Raw genomic sequence first — 17,327 nt, 5'->3', positions numbered from 1 at the left:
TTTTACCACACTCTGTTCCTATTAAGAATGGTAAACCATGGTGCGTTGACAGATATAGAAACTAGGATTTGTATTTCAGTAAATATTGTTTTCATTTACCATTTTGTTTTTAATTTAACATTATGGTTGTTTTGTCTTGCTGTTTGTTTGGCATGCTTTCCCAGGAGACCTAGAATGACAAGGTTTGCCAACTCAGATTTGCACCATCTGAGCAGGATAAACATTCAACAGCTATAAGCATCACTTTCATTATCCCCCCCTTTTTTTGGTGCAACTGTTGTGACCCTAGTCCAAAGTACATATGACATTAAATGTACCTTTGCATCCAAGGGACAGGTTGTTGTTTTTTAATGGCAATTGCATCCACAATTATGCCAATCATGCAAATAAAATGGAGCTGCAGGGGCAGAAGAGAGAGACCCAGGTGCGCCGTCTTGAGCCTCCTTGGAAGAAAGACAGGATATGCATGTAGAAAATAAAAATAAATAACATAAGCTGATGGGAAGCAGAGAAGGACAGGGCTCCTGAAAAGGTTTTCCTGCCCAGCATGTCAATTGACACCTGCCAGAATTCCCTCTCCTGTACAATTGTAAAGGGCAGCAGTGGAGGAAGCCACTTGGATGCCTGGGGCGGCGTGCCAAGCAGCGGGGCGAGGGGCGGGGCACACCGTGGGGCCTCCGGAATCTGCCTGCCTCCTCCCACTCAGCCGCCCTACAGCTGAGGGGGGATGCAGCAGGCAGACAGTTTGGGCAGTGTGGAGCTTGCGCCCGCCCAAGCCACTGTTTCTCTCCCAGGAGAGGCGTGTGGCTCGGGCGTGCTGCAGGTCCCGCCGTGAGTGCCGCCCGGCATTTTGTCACCCCCCTCAGTGGTGACACCCGGGGTGATCCGCACCCCCCTTCCTCCACCCCTGGTAAAGGGATAGGAACCCTCCCCTCCTCTGCAGCTCCTCACCTTCCTAATGATGAATCATACATTTCAGCTGTTGTGGGAAGGACATGAAATCACACGAGTAAGGTCACTCGGTGGCCTATGAGCTTTTTCCTGGCAAGCAGTCCAAGATCACTTTTACTTTATTTAAGCTTGTACAAATACCCCACCCCCACCCCCGCACTCTGAAACCCCTGCCTTTTGTGCTCTCTGGAACTTGGAGCTACTTCATACAAGGCTAGGCATCCTGCAGCATAATTTGTCACAGCCTGCTGCAGGAATGCAGGCAAAAGTTCCGACCTTGCTCCCTGCCTCTGGCAGTAGCTCTCTATCTTTTTCTCCCTCTCTTTGCTCCCACTCAGCCCCGAGAAGGTAGGAGAAGGGGGTGCAATGAGCTCTGTTCCTTCCCCTAATTTCTCTCTCCCTTTCTTAGCTGCTCATTTAGCTTGAGGGAGGTTTGCTTTCCCAGATGTGTGGGTGATGCTGCAGAAGCTTGTGTGGTACACAGAAGGGAACGCTGCAGCGAGTAATAGCTCTTCAGGGTGTGCCTTTGTTTGTACTGAGCCATCAGCCATTGCAGTAGGGGCCGAGGAGGAGGAGGAGGCTGTTTTACTTGTGTGCTGCTGGCAAAACGTGGGCCTTGGCTGGAATGCAAGTCACCCAGCTGTCCTCTGCTCCTGGCAGGATGTCAGAAACGCTAGCCATTGATGTGTGGAGGGATCGCTGCCTGCTTTTATGCTGGTTCAAGAAACCACTAGATGGCCCCCAGACAGTGCTTGGTCTTTGCTATAGCACACCTATTGTTCTGTTCATCCAGCAGCCTTTCTGGGAGGGGGGGGGGGAATGCTTTGGTTATAGAGGTGGGGGTGGAGCTGAGAAGGACTGTTGGTGCAGGGCTTCCCCCTGCAGCCCTGTGGCAGGATCTCCTCTTGGCAACTGATTCCCACACTCCTCTTAGGAACTTCTAGCTGCTACTCTGGCAGAGTCCCAGTTGCTCCACCCACTGAAGTTAAAGAGCCACATGGTGGTTGCTTGGTTTGCTTGGGAGAAGGTAGCCTTAAATAAGGGTATATAAATATAATAAATAAAGGGTTTCCTTAGGACCCCAGGATATTCTGGAGCTAGATTGCAATCCTTTGGAAACTGTGTTGAAATCCTGGGATGCCCCCAACTGCGATTCGCAAACTTCTAATAGATCCTCCAAGTGTCTCTATTTTCCAGGGTCTGTCCTGGATTTACAGACGTAGTCCCTGGTTTCTGATTTGGTCCTGGAATGTCCCGCTTTTCCTTAGGATGTCCCAATTTTCATCGGAGAATTGTTGGCTGGTAAGGAGTCATGTGACCCCCAAGCCAAGGAAATAAGTAACTATACAACCTTTAGAAGACATCTGAAGGCAGCCTGTATAGGCAAGCCAGTCAGATGCTTGTGGTATTATTATTATTATGGAATAGGCCGTCCCTATTTTCATCAGAGAAATGTTGGAGGGTATGCTCTTAGGCTCCTCCAAGTTGTCCACGAGACCTTAACGAAAATAGTGAGCATAGGGGGAACGCAGAGTGGCTGAAGATTTCTGTGGCAGACAGATTCCACCATAGTTGAGTGATTTTCAGGGTTCTCAGTCAGAGTAGTGCTGCAATGAAAAATGATGAAGTTGATAATGCATGGGCACTAGCAATGATTTTAATTTTTATCGCTGGGAGTTAGCATTATGTGACATTATAGTTTTCATAATATCCAGTTGCTTCCTTGAACTGCATCAGACAGGCACACAGGCGGTGGCCTTTATTGTGGAGCCTCCAGAATGTCAAGGATATTCCTGTGGAGGCAGGATAAATTTAGGGCTTTTTTTGTATACTGTTGCTTCTGTGGGGATACTTTGAGGTAGACGGTAATTATTGTTAATTCTGTATCTTCTGGCTAAAGGTCTCAGGTACTCAGAGGGATTAATGAATATCCTTACTCTTTTGTCTGTCTGTCTTTCTCTCTTTCTTTTAACATGAGCAAGAACATGCTTGGTGCTGCCCTAAACTGCCCTCCCTTCCTTTCCTCCCTCATCTCCTTAACCCTACAGGAAATACAGTATTTATCTGACAATAGTCTGTCTAATTCATTTGGCTTCAGCATTCCTCCCTCCTAATTGGCTTTTTCAGGAATTATGGTATCAGATCACTTTTCCAAGATGCTGATCCTGTGAATCTCAGCCAGTGATCCTGGTTATGCAAGAGATTTTCTCAGCTTGCAGTTTTCTTACCACAACATCTCCCGACATCTTCAAAGAGTAGAGGCCTTCAGTAAGCTGAAAATCTGTTTCCTTCTGACCTCTCTTCTCTCTATCCTCCCTCCCACCAGCCTTGTGTGTATATATGTGCCTATCAATTCAGAATGGCATTTCATGCAGCTAACAAAGTGGACTCTGATCCCTACAATAACTTATGCCCTAATAAGTTTCTTACGTGCCACACAAGTTTGTTGTTTCTTATTATTTTGGTATCTCCTGCATTCTAGGTTGCCTGCTGATCTGAAGGAACTTTGAGCTTCTCCACCTATAAGCATTATTCAACTGTTAATCCACTTTTCACCATTCAGAATAGACTGGAGTAGCCCATTCTCCCACATATATTTAAATATGCATATGAAGGGCACTTTTGGTTTTTCTCATTCATACCAGTAGGTGTTCTCTTTTGTGTTTGTTCCCACATTATTCTGTTATGCTGAATAAGATAGCTGTGTTTGCCCCTTGGGGTGGGTTCTTTTCCTCTCCCCTGCCCAGGAAGTGTGGAAAAACACAAAGTCGGTTAGTTTCAAACTGTCAGCTCACTCTTTTCAGATTGCTGTGCAGTAACTGGTTTGCATGATATCTATCTATCCATCTATTTATCTATCATCATCTATATATAGCACAGGAGTGCACAGGAAATAGTTACATGCATTGAGAGGAAAGGATTGAAAGCATTGAGGAAGTAATGCATGTGGAAAGGGAAGTAGTAGCAGAAAGTGCTGATTGATTCACCCGACTCCCAAACAATGAAAGAAAACATCTGTGAACCTGATAGGAGTGGTTCAGAGCCCAAATTCCCACAACTTAGGTACTTTTGCTTTATATCAGAAATGAGGTGGTTGGGTGTTGAATTGAGGATTATGATAGAGGGGTGAGCAGGCAAGTCATGGATGGGAGCAGAGGCCTGCCACTGTTGGAGGGATCAGGGTTACTCACCATCACCAAATGCATTTCCAAACCAGGCAGTTGTGCTGGACTTTGGGGCAGAAGTCCAGGGCCCCAAATGCATCAGGGTTCACATACCACATGTTGAAATAAGCTATATATATATATAAAATACAGATTACCATACAGTTCCAGCCCCACCTATAAGAACATGAGATCTTGAGTCTTCAACTACTTAACTGTACCACTAAAACTAGGTGTGAAATCAATGCTGAAAGCTTGCACTGCTGCTTCTTAAAGGTAAAGGGACCCCTGACCGTTAGGTCCAGTCGTGGCCGACTCTGGGGTTGCGGCGCTCATCTCGCTTTATTGGCCGAAGGAGCCGGCGTACAGCTTCCGAGTCATGTGGCCAGCATGACTAAGCCACTTCTGGTGAACCAGAGCAGCGCACGGAAACGCTGTTTACTTTCCCGCTGGAGCAGTACCTATTTATCTACTTGCACTTTTTGGTGTGCTTTCAAACTGCTAGGTTGGCAGGAGCAGGGACTGAGCGATGGGAGCTCACCCCATCGCAGGGATTTGAACCACCGACCTTCCGATTGGCAAACCCTAGGCTCAGTGGTTTAGCCCACAGCGCCACCCATGTCCCGCTGCTTCTTACTAAGCTCTAAAAATCACTACGAACTAGCCCTTGGGGGAAAGCGTAGGATTGAAGTGGTTCAGGAGGAAGCTTGCCTGGATTCTCAGGCATGAATGAGCAAGCAAATGGTGCCAATACCAGAAAAACTTGGCTAGCATGGAAGCAGCCGTGCACTGGGGGAAATATGTTCCTCTGGTCACCTGGCCGTATGGTGGCTTTGGGCATCCTAATGAGTTATGTTGCAACTTGGCCCCCTTCCAGATGTCAGGTGTGTGAGCTCCACATGCATTGAGAACTCCCCTATTTCACAGTGAGTTGCTAGACAGAGGCTGTTCAGTTGCTCATTTTAAGGCTTTGACTTGGACTGTGTTTTACTGTAAACTGCACTGGTATCTTCTCATGCCTTTTGAAATATGATATACAAATTGTTGGTAAAAGATGGTATAGAAAATTAGCAAGCAATGAATCCCCCGAGGTACCCCTTGATTTTATATTCGGGTAAATCCAGTATGAACGCTTTCTGCCCATGTTGCTGCAAGCCTCTCAAGTAAGTCTTCTCGGTGTTTATTTCCCTTCCATAATGGATAATGTATGCAGCTTTCCTGATTACCTAGTTCATAAGCCTTGGAGCACTCTTTAATTCCCTCCTCAAGGGTTTGAAGAAATGCAGTCACAGGCACAAATGAGCTAGACTGTTTGAGTAATGGTTGCCATTTGAGTAATGATTCCCCGTTGTTATGACAAAATTGAGCATCGTTTGAGATGTAGAGCTGATTGTGAGGTTTCTAATTATCTCATGACCTTATAGCTCTGCTTCTGCAGAGATCAAAAGAATCCAAGAATACAACTTGGAGGCAAAGTCATAATTAAGGATTGAGGGAGAGTTGGTGACAGCGCCAAAGCAATGGAATTGCAAACCCACGTGATCACATCTAGGATATTTATTTATTTTTTAAACCCACATGTGGCAGCTGCTTCACTATCATGTCCAACCACTATTTGTGAGTTGGTTTATGAGTACTTCCAAATTAGTTGGTTTCCACTTTCCTTCCTACTAGGAGAGCAATTCAAGGGAGCCCAGTTTTGAGGTAGAATTTGACTATCATAACACTGAGGCCGCCACCACTCTCCGTCCCCAATATGCACTGAAGGAAACCTTGATATTATCAAAAAATAATGCATAGACATGGTGGGCCTTTTGTGATAGCAGCAGGTAAAACCTTCCCCAAATTTGTCAGGAAGAAGAACTGTCAAGCCTCACAGCTTCTCAGGAATTCCCAAAGTACTAAGATTTCACTGGGTCTGTATTTTAGATTGAAATTGTAGGTTTTGATATAAAAGAAGTTTCAGTCAATGCATTTTACCGAAATTCCAAAAGTCTGTCACATCAAATTGGATACAATTTTCCCTGTATCAATATGGTGATATAGCACAAGACCACTTACAGTTACCGGTAACAGTGCCGCCTAATGACAACTTGACATGCCTTTGACTTCATAATATCTATTTTCCAAAAATGCATCGCAATGTTTCCAGCTGCTGTTGCCTGCCTTGTTTTCCAAACATAGTGAGCAGCCACTGTTCATGTTGTGTCCCTGCAACTCTGCTTTAAAACAGCAACAGAAATGATGAGTCAACTGTATCGTAGAGACCTTCTGAAACCATGGTCACAGCTTAGGGATGAAGGAGGATCTATATGGGGAATTAGCATACTGCACGTAGGTAAAAGTTTGCATCCATTGCTCTGCCTGCATGTTTTTCTGGCCCTTTCCACCACTGGCATGAAGTTGCCCAGCAAGGAATGAAGCCCACAGCCTGAAAAACAGGTCCCTAACCCCTTGACCAGTGTATTCTAAGAACGTTTGCCATGGTCATCTTAAATCAGTCATAATAACCATGCGAATGTCATCAACGGAGGTGAAGTATCATTAAAAAAAAAAAAAAAACTAAGAGCATTTGTGCCTTGAATGCATATCGCAGTGAGCGGCGCATCGCCCCATTTCATCACTTACAGTAGACTCCTAGAAGTATAGATGCTCCTTAAAAATGAGGGGAAGGTGGCTTCTCCACACTCTCTATTCCCTCTTCAAATGGCATCTCTGGAAACCACCAGCAGCATAATAAAGAGAACATTTCTTTCCCCACCCCCCTTTTATTGTCTGATTCTCTCTGTGCTCTAATTTATGTATGTACGCTGTCACGTTTCATTCCATCCCGACCTAAAGAAATCATAAATTGTCCCAATTAATGCGAGGTTCAACATAACAGTGGGTGGAACGAGTCAGGTATAGTAAATAAGGAAGAAGAAGTACAATAGTAAATAAGGATGGAAAAGTAGTAGTGCAGGCTTTTCTGCGCAGCTTCTCCCCCTGCTAGAATGAAAACGCTCCTGGGAATTATTATTGTAATGCCACCTCAACAGCTGCCAGAGACCATGCGTAAACTTTGGAGCAACTGACAGGGAGGACAAAGCTGTTTTTAAATGACTTGGCCATGACAGAGGAAGAGGGCTTCCCTGTTAGCAGCTGCCTCCTACTATAATTTCTAATTACATCTCTTATACAATGACAGAGGAAGGCAAAAGGCACCTGAAGAATTTCTGCAAGAGGCCCTGGTCCATGAAATTTGGGGACATAGGGCATTGCTTTCTACTGAGTTAGACCACTGCTGTCTATACTGACTGGCAGCAGCTCTCCAGGGTTTCAGGTGGGGCAAATTCCCAGTTCTACCTGAAGATGCTGGGGACTGAGGCTGGGGCCGTCTGCATACTGGGTGCGCAGGTAGGGTCCTTCCCCAAAGGAGAAACTTAGGTGTTAACCCAGCAGTTGGTAACAGCTGTGGGTTTTCTTTGCATGGCTCTCCAAAGCAGAAATGCGACTGACTGCTTTAGGCTTGTTGGCATTTTGTGTATGCTTTGGTTTTGATAGACACTGAATCCTTTAGTTTGGCAGCTCCTGCTCTGGAACTCCTTCTCATTGACTTTAGACAGGCACACATCTTTGCTGTTCTCTTTTTGGCACCTGTTAATTTTTTGTTGTTGTTGAAGCAAAGCTACCCAGAATGTAAAGTTGGCATGCAATTTAATCTGCAATTTTACTTTGCAATGCATATTTTTAGCACACATATAATAAGAGATGAACATATATATGAAATTGCTTAACCTTGACCTTTATTATCTTTGTGTGTGTTTGTTTGTAAATTGCTTAGAGGTTTTATTTACAATTAAATAACATGCAAAATATGTTAAATAAGAATAAATAAATAAGCAGCTGGTTAGCGGGTTGTTTGGTTGTTTGTTTAAGCATTCACATAAGAAAAAGAGCAGTATTCTCTGGTGCTTGAAAAGGGTGAGTGGAAAATCCCTGATTTTGTTGCCCCTGAAAAACAGGCCAAACCAGTCTCCTTTTCAGAAGGAAGCAGCTGATAAGCAGAATCACAAATGCTTGTTTCAGGAAGGATTCCAACCTACCAACAGTGTTCTTCTAACCAGCTGATTTGGTGGCTATTTTTGGTATTCTACATATCACGGTTACACATTCAGGGAATGGCTGGAGATTACAACTGTGGCACAGCAGCCAGGAATCCCAGGATAACTCTCCTTTGCTAGCCTTCCAATCCTCTTGCTTGTCTTTCTGCAGTTTAAAAATAGTTAAGGAAGTCTAACAAGTGACCAAGCTTAGTTGCTTTGTAAAAAAAAATCGGCACTTCCTGCTTGGTGGCTATTTTTAGCTGTAATGCAGTGTCCAAAGTGTTAACTAATTGAGTCATCATATTTCATATTTGGCCACAGAAAATGGCAGTGGAAGAGGGAGAATGCTTCCTGGACCAAGTAAGCCTTTGCGGATGCTGTAACAGGAGTGACTTTTGATTTATACGTACTCGTAAGCTAATAATGTGTGTTTTGCTTTGTTTTAGTTAGCAGGAGTAGAACTTTTAACATTCAGGGCAGTTATCTATTTGCAGATAAATGTTCACATGTCTCTAGTGGCTTAATTTTGTTGACTGTGTTCAGTTTCATCTGTAAGCTGAATGATGCAAGATCGCTTTCCACTGTGATCGAAATGGTGTGTTCAGGATGCTGCATAAAGGGATTCTGGAAGAATTAAAAAATGGGCTGTTTTGTGTCAAGAGGCCTAGAATAGCTTGGGTGAATATTATTTTATAATACTTTTCATTTTGTGACATTTTACCGGGTAAATTCTAGCAAGGTCTTAATATATCAAACGGCCATACCTGGCTGAATTGAAACATATGTTATTGGAAAGGGAACTAAAAGTGCTGATGCTGCAGATACGAAATCAAATAAAAAATCCTGAAAACATGCGGTGCAATTTATCCTATGACCTCAGAGGTGGTGCTTAGGTGGACAGGATTTCTCGTCGGAACATTAGTTCGCAAGATTAGGTCACAATCCTGTAAACCACATTATGCAGTATTTGAGCAATTAATTGGGGAGGGATCGTGGAGGGATATAATGGATTTTCCTGTAGAACAGCAATAGTTGCAAAAATCAATCGCTCTAGTGAAGGTTGTTATTCCTCAGGTATTGCTGGTAAAAGGAGAATAAATTCCTCCTGAAGGTCAGCAGTATTTCCATGATGAATTGTGGCGATGAAAATAATTCGGAAGGAATAATGCAACCATATTGTCTTGCACAGCCTTGTTTAAATGCCAATGAACTTGGATGGGTACTCATGCATACATATGTGTGGGTGAGTGTGTGTGGTTAGGTGGTTTTTTGTGCATGTATATATCTCTGTATGTATATAATATGCACACACACACACACACACACACACACACGCATCAATACACAGATATACACACACTGCATTTAAGCTGGGGTGGAGGGACAGTATCAGCTCAGATAAATCATGATATGTGATCTTATTGTATCTGAAATAATTTTTGTAAGCATATTTTCAAAAGCAGCTTTAGTTGCTGGATTACCCACAGATTAATTTACGGTGCAGAACAGCTGGCGACAATAACACAAGGGGCAGCAGAGCTTGTGAAAGTCAATACAGAGTTCCCTGCATCAGTTGCACAAACAGACAGGGGCACCTCCCTGGGGGTGGAGTTTTCACAAACTGTTTCCTCCCCTGTCCTGATCCTTCAACTTCAGGAGACTGTGTTTCAGGTTGTATTATAGCAACATACCCTCCAAAACCTGACCGAAGAAAATAAGGATGTGTACGCATTAGTAATGCCTGTTAGTTCCCATGCTAAGGTTTTTCTCTGCCTGCTAGACATTGATTGTGCTCATTTCCTGGGTGCAATAGCCCGACTTGCAGCAGGGTGTGCTGAGGGCTGCAACCGTTTCCTAAGAATGTGTAACCAAGCGTTCAACCTTACAATAGGTCAGGTTGTACTTTTAATAGAACAGCTTTAATCCAAACCCACTCAGCAACATACACCAGCTAGAAAGAAGATGTGTTTTTTTTGGGGGGGGGAGGAGGACAGAATGGAAGCAGTGTGGAGACGTGTGTGCCCTTCCATGTACATCCACGGAGTCAAGATGCACCCCCCCAGGCAGATTTTTAACTTTCAGGAAGACCTGAGGAAGAGGGTACATCTTTCGCACATGCACTTTCTAATACAACCCTTTGAGTGTTATCCCAGAAGGCAAAATAGGGGCCATGAGACACCAGGAAGAGACAGAAACTGGAACTGTTCCTAGAGACAATTGGAATACAGTGGTACCTCGGGTTACAGATGCTTCAGGTTGCAGACGCTTCAGGTTACAGACTCCACTAACCCAGAAATAGTATCTCGGGTTCAGAACTTTGCTTCAGGATGAGAACAGAAATCGCACAGTAGCAGCGGGAGGCCCTATTAGCTAAAGTGGTGTCTCAGGTTAAGAACAGTTTCAGGTTAAGAATGGACCTCCAGAACGAATTAAGTTCTTAACCTGAGGTACCACTGTGTGTGTAACTATTGGTGCAGGGCTCCTGGAGGGCAAGCCAGAACACTGAAAGGAGGACTGTTGTCCATGATCGAAACCCAGTTTGCAACAATCAGGCTTAGCTGAAGTTCAGAGCTACAGTTGCAACATCCCAAGTCTTTTCTAGCCAGTTGTGGCTGGTGCCACCTGCGTTCTTGAATATATTGTTCATTGGGTCCCCGTTGCTTGGAATGCATTGTGGCAAAATCGTTGCATTCACTAGCGTGTGTAGCTTTTAAAAAGAGTACACGGACCCATGCAGTTTAGGTCTGTTGATACTGGCTATTAGCCAGGAGAGCCAAGTGGCATCTCCATTCTTAAGAGGCAGTATGGTTCTTGGTTTGGATGCTGAGAATAATCAGCAGGAGGTGACCTTAACCTTTATGCCCTTCTAGTGAACTTGCAGAGGCACTTGGCAGACTTTTGTTGGAAACACAAAGCTTGGCTGATCCAGCAAGGAGAGAAATAATTTCTTTAATCCATGCACTGTCAAGAAGGCAGAGGGAATTTGTTTTAACGGCTGAAGCAAAGAACATATTTTGAACTTAAAAACATAGGACTAAAATACAGAGTGGTACTGTTTCAGCATTACTTATTTTCGCTATATTTAAGTTTAGGCTGTTGGTTTTCAAGCATACTTCTTAAAAGTATACTTGAAAATATAAAAGTATACTTTTCTTAATACATTAACCCAGTGTACTTCATAAAAGTATACTTTTCTTAAGGCATTAACCCAGGTTTCTCAGTAGCTGTGCAGAACACTGAGCCATGCACAAGAAATGTGAAAAGGGTTTGTGTGCATATTTTGACCCCCAAAGAAAAGCTTTTATGCCAGCTTTCATGGGACAGATCATGTTGCATACTCAGAAAGCCTCAGTTGCCGGCATATCTCTCTTTTAAAGCCTGTGTTGTAGATTGTTTGTGCAGCCAAACTACACTTGGTGGAATGTGTACAGATGAACTAGGTTGAAGCTGAAATTGTTCTGCCCTAAAGCAGAGGCTTTGGAAGTGTGCTGACCCACTGCACACTGTTCATAGGCATTAATGCAATTGTGGTGTTTTGTTAGAGGCTGAGCAGGAGCTCGATGGGCTGTCAGTGCGTGTAGAGATGGCTTGAACAGAGGACGCAAATATGCGATGTGAATTACACTATGGCTGGGAGCAATTCCGAAAGGGTATAGTAATTGCTTGCTTCTCTAATACTGATGTTGCTCATTAGACGAACCGTTTCTTGATTTGTTATAAAGCTAAAACTTTCAGAAGGTGTGGAACAGAAACAGCATCTAATCCACAGACTTTGCTGAACTGCTTTGTGGGTCATTCAGATAGCATTGTTCAAAAGCGTTAACATGATGTAGGCTGGTCTTTGTGTATTTGTAAGGGGATTTGTCTGTCCCAGAGTCTGTCAAGACTGGCCCGTTCGGGCAGGGGTACCTTTACCTTTACCTTTAAGGGGATTTGTTAGGAAATGGCTTACTATATGGGTAGGTTTGGGGCAGCTCAGTTATAGGAGAGAGACTATTTCTTAAATAATTGAGTTTGGAATTAATTGTTTTTATTTAGGTGTTGTGTTTTAAAATGTGAAGAACATGGTATACTGTATTGCTTGATCAATTTGGGGGGGGGGGTACTTTGACCCCAGTCAAAATTTACTGGAATGAAAAAGAGATTTCTCCCATCTAAAAATTGCAAAGCACTTTATACATTGGGTAAGTTTCACAACAGTTAGAAATAAGCTCGCAGAGTTGGCAACATGACTTTTACCTTGATTGTGACATGTCCTGGGTTCAATTCTTAGGCATATTCGTCCTCCGGGGAAGATTTAGGCATCTTGAGAGTGAGTGTGGGAGTAGTAGTTGGTTACACAGAATGTGGAACTCTGCCTTACACTGAGTCAGATCATTGTTTAATCCAGCCTGGTAATATCTACTCTGTCTGGCATCAGGTCTCCAAGGTTTTAAGCAGGTCCCCTACACACCAGCCCTCCCGATACCCTTTGAAGACACTAGGCGTTGATTGCACTAGGACTGTGTGCACCCAAGTCTTGTTCTGTACCACTGAGCTGTGGAATTTTGGACTTGATAAGTGCATCGGATTTGAAGCAGGAAGATTTGCTTCAAACACCCGTGAAGCTGTCTCGGTGACCTTGGGCATGTCACCATCATTCAGTTTGACTTTCCTCATGAAGATAGTTGTCAGGATAAACTGAAACAGCTCCCACATACATTCCCTTGGATCCTTAGGAGGAAAGATAGAATATAAGTGCAATTAAGGGTCCCTCCAAACTGACAGCATTTTGTGGGAGGGGAAATGTTCCTCTTCCACCAGGCCTCTGGCTGATTGACGTATGATGCCCTTTTGAATGTGTATGGGGGGTGTTATTGGTTTGGTTTTGTTCTTCTTTTTATTATGTATTTGTGTTTCTTATATTGTGATTTTATGTTGTGAACTGTCCTGAGATCTACAGATGAAGGGTGGTATATAAATTTAATAATAATAATAATTCAAGTGCATGCTGGAGCTTCAGGTTTGCTCAATTAAAGTGGATTGAAGTGGTCTGTTGCCCTAGTGCAACAAATAAACTTAAACTTGAAATAAACTTAAACTTGAAAAGTGAGGAGTGAACAAATGATTAATCAGGCACATATAAACACTCTGCAAGCAAATCAGGATGAATGCTCATTCCATTATAACTGCCCCGCAAACAAATCAGAACAAACGTTCAGTAAAGGCAAGGCAGCGCCTAAACACTGTGTGAGCTTTGTTTGCACAGATAAGATGAATGCTCAATAAATTGGTCATCTGGAGGAGCCCTAACTTGATTCTTCAAGTGTGGGTCCTTATACAGCCCAAACAACATCACCCATGAACTAGAGGTAAAGTATCAGCAAGCATGGTGGAACCCCAAGGTTTGCGGAAGTACAAAAAATTCAGGAGGGGTGAAAATAAGGGGGGACCCCTGAAACATGAGAACTGAGCATGCTCAGTGCCTGCAGAATTCTGTTTGTTGCATGGTGTGTGTGGAAGGATGGGTGGAAGAGACAATGAAACAATATCCTAGCGGAGGGCAGAAACATTCCACATTGCAATCTTTCTTTCTTTCTTTCTTTCTTTCTTTCTTTCTTTCTTTCTTTGCCAGTCCCATTTGTGTCACGTTCCTCCTCTCACCTCAATATATATTTTACCGAAAGAACACATCCTATCTCAGCTTTTGAACTGGTAAAGGACAAGGTACTGTGGAATAACAGAATAAGAATAAAGGAAGAATAATACCCCTCCCCACTCGAGTGTGTAATGGGGTCATGATCAGGCAGCGATCTCCATTACAAGCCAGACCCCTTTTCTATCTGTGAAATGTTAGTGAGTGTCCTCACTTGATGGAATGAAGACAGGGACTGTGAACTTCAATACTGCACCCTGGCATATGCTGGAACTGTCAGGAAAATGGATCAAAACTATGAGCATTGCTTAACATAGAAACAGACCACTGCTTTTTAAGACTGGGCTGTAGTAGTAAATAATTATTTCCAGGGAAGAATCCTGTCTTCTAGAATTTGTTGAGTTCAGATCTGTGTGACTAGCAACAACTACAGTGGTGCCTCGCAAGACGAAAAGAATCTGTTCTGTGAGTCTCTTCGTCTAGCGGTTTTTTCGTCTTGCGAAGCAAGCCCATTGAAGGATTAGCAGATTAGCGCTATTAGCGGCTTTTAGCGGCTTATCTGCTGATCGGATCAGCTGATAAGCGGCTTAGCGGCTTAGAAAAAGGGGGGGAAAGGAAAAAAAACCAGCAGGAACTCGCAAGACATTGTCGTCTTGCAAAGCAAGCCCATAGGAAATTCGTTTTGCGAAGCACCTCCAAAACAGAAAACTCTTTCATCTAGCGAGTTTTCCGTCTCGCGAGGCATTCGTCTAGCGGGGCACAACTGTAAAAATGTTGAGGTTAATCCAAAAATGGATCCAGGGTTAAAGAGCATAAAATAGATAAGAAGTAGGAACTCTGATTGGAAATACGTTTTCAGGATGTTGCCTGAATATTCGCTTGTTGCAGCTTTAAATATTCAATGCTTATTGGAGGGAGCAAGAGGTTTGATGTGGTTCAGATGTTTGCTTGACTAGACTGTATTACACTTCCTGCTCACACCCCTCTATGCCCTGAGCAACCTGTGATTTAGTCAAGTAGGACATGAGGTGGAGATGTTTAAATCTACACATTATTCAGAAATGTCCCTGTTGATCTATGCAGAACTGAACTGGCAATAACAGCAATGCAAACAGTGGCTTATAAAATGATGGTAAACGTTGGCTTGAAACCATTTCTGGTTTCTCTTAGGACAGCCTTTGAAGAAATGAGGAATCACTCTTGAAAGCAGTTTGTTTCATCCATAGTGCGGAGATTAGACTTTTATATGTAAAGAGTTTTGGGGCTGAGTTTGCTTAAAAGGCTTTGAAGCAGACTATCAGATATATTGATGGACAGAGCAACTTCAGGTGGTCAGAGCAGATTAGTCCAGCAGGTTAGTCCAGCAGTGACTAACTGCTCAATAATGCCCAAGTGAACAGGTGGGTCATAGTCTGGCACTGGAATACCAATAACAGTGCCAGGGTAAGCTGTTTCAGAGTCACAGTGCCACCACAGAGAAGGCCGTATATCATGCACTTACCCCAGTGGTGGGATGAGGCAGACCTCCCCATCCACTGACCAATGGCATGGGTAGGCAGAAAGAGGGGAAGGCATTCCTTGAAAAAACATTATTATTATTTGTTTAATACTCTCAAACATAAAGCACATTTGATTACCAGAACTTAAGTTCCTTATTGCTACTTCTTTCAACGTTTTACGAAAAATGTCACCGCCTTCTTTACTTTGAGTACATCTGAGGGCATTGTTCAGCCTTCCTAATTCCAATGAGTAACTCTTTTAACTGGTTATCTTATAGAGGGAACAATGGCATTGAAATGAGTTTTATCATTCTGACTTACAGCAATTTGCAGAGAACAGAGTGACATTCCATTTAAAAGTCTATTAATTGATTCAGCTGAAAATCATTGTGTCACATTTTGAAGTTGTGACTTTTGAATATGTCACTATGTCGGTTCCGGCCTGTGCACAATCGTTAAAAGTTATGGCAAAAGTCTTCATTTGTTATTTTGATGATTGGTTTCTGTTGATATGACTCATTTATGAGCAAAACCTATAAGCGTTAGTGGTTTTTTTTGTTAGTTTGTTTTAAAGGTCTATAGAACCTAAAGAGGGAGAGTTTTTGCCTGCGATGGGCACCATGCCCGCGCAGGTGGCATGCCACACCCCAGGGTGCCTGCCGCGCCCCTGTGGGCGGTGTGCCACACCCCCGGGACACGCGCCAGCCCTGCCCCCGCCTGCTCTCCGCCCTCCCCCCGGTGCCAGAGCATGAAGCTCCGCCACTGATTGAGCGCTTTTTGTGTCCTCTTGCACCATTATGGAAGTTCAGTAGGCTGTGGCAGAAGAGGCAGAACTCTCCGCCCCTTCTCTGGCAGCCCCCAGAAGTCTAGTAAATATTGCACAGGGTGGCCACCTTTTCCTCTTACAAAGCTGTTCTTAAAGCATATTAACTTCAAAAATGGATATGAATCAAAACTATACAGTGGTACCTCGGGTTAAGTACTTAATTCATTCCGGAGGTCTGTACTTAACCTGAAACTGTTCTTAACCTGAAGCACCACTTTAACTAATGGGGCCTCCTGCTGCTGCCGCACCGCCGGAGCACAATTTCTGTTCTCATCCTGAAGCAAAATTCTTAACCTGAAGCACTATTTCTTGGTTAGCGGAGTCTGTAACCTGAAGCGTATGTAACCTGAAGCGTATGTAACCCGAGGTACCACTGTAGCTTGATTTGGTGATTACACGACAGTTTAGCCCCTTCCCACTGTTAATCTGACTCAGCCTAAGAAGAAACACATATTGACTCGTGGTTTCACAAAGCGACAAGACCAAATAAAAGGTCAACCTCCTTTTATCATTCCATATTTGTTTCCCAGCTGAAGATGGGCAAGGGTGGGGAGGCAACAGTTGATCATATTTAAGTTCCTCAAATATTAGATTGTACTGCTACCTACACACAGCTACCAACTTGGATATGTTGTGTTAATTTATCTTCTCTGCAAATAATAATAATAATAATAATAATAATAATAATAATAATAATAATAATAAGTGGAGGAAGGTGTGCTGAGCATCATCTCAACTAAAACTCTAATAGTTAGAGAAACAAAAGCAGCGCACACAGTTCCCAAAACGAGATGGTTCTTTGATTCAAAGATTGCCGGTGCGACATGGAAAGCAATGGCATGTACCTGCTAGGTGTGGTTTCTGAGTTAAAATGTTGTTGATGTGGCATGAGACCTGAGAAGCAGCACCAAGGCAGTGTATGGATTAGATTTTAAGTAATTTTGGCACATTTTTTTTTGAAATTTTATTTGGAAAGAAAAGGATTAAAGTCACGTCTATTTTATATTAACGTGTCCCTGCCCAACAAGGTTGGTTTTCAGTTTGTTTGTTTTTTTAAAGGGGAAACAAAAATCTGTTCAAACAGCACAGGGTATATACAAACTGGCAAGAAATTTAAGGACCTCCCAAAAGTAACAGTAATTGTGTCATCAGAAAACAGTATTTTAA

General features: G+C 43.3%; 1 protein-coding gene across 42 annotated transcripts in view; it reads left to right on the top strand.

Moving 5' to 3' along the window:
- The window catches only part of ANK3 (ankyrin 3), a 407,765-nt gene that overhangs the window by 237,007 nt on the left and 153,431 nt on the right, over window positions 1–17,327 (top strand). For 5 of the 42 annotated variants that reach the window (XM_083502241.1, XM_083502232.1, XM_083502230.1 and 2 more), the window contains exon 1: window positions 11,606–11,850. The exons of the other annotated variants lie outside the window; for them this stretch is intronic. In XM_083502241.1, the coding sequence (XP_083358367.1) occupies window positions 11,827–11,850 (24 nt within the window). In that variant the 5' untranslated portion in view covers window positions 11,606–11,826. Of the gene's footprint in view, window positions 1–11,605; window positions 11,851–17,327 lie in introns of those variants that run through there. 42 annotated transcript variants of the gene reach the window in all.

The sequence above is a fragment of the Podarcis liolepis genome, assembly GCF_965112155.1.
Source record: "Podarcis liolepis genome assembly, chromosome: 5".
In the NCBI taxonomy this organism is placed as follows: Eukaryota; Metazoa; Chordata; class Lepidosauria; order Squamata; family Lacertidae; genus Podarcis; species Podarcis liolepis.
Note: the sequence above shows the minus strand (reverse complement) of the source record. Positions and strands in the feature narration are given on the sequence as shown.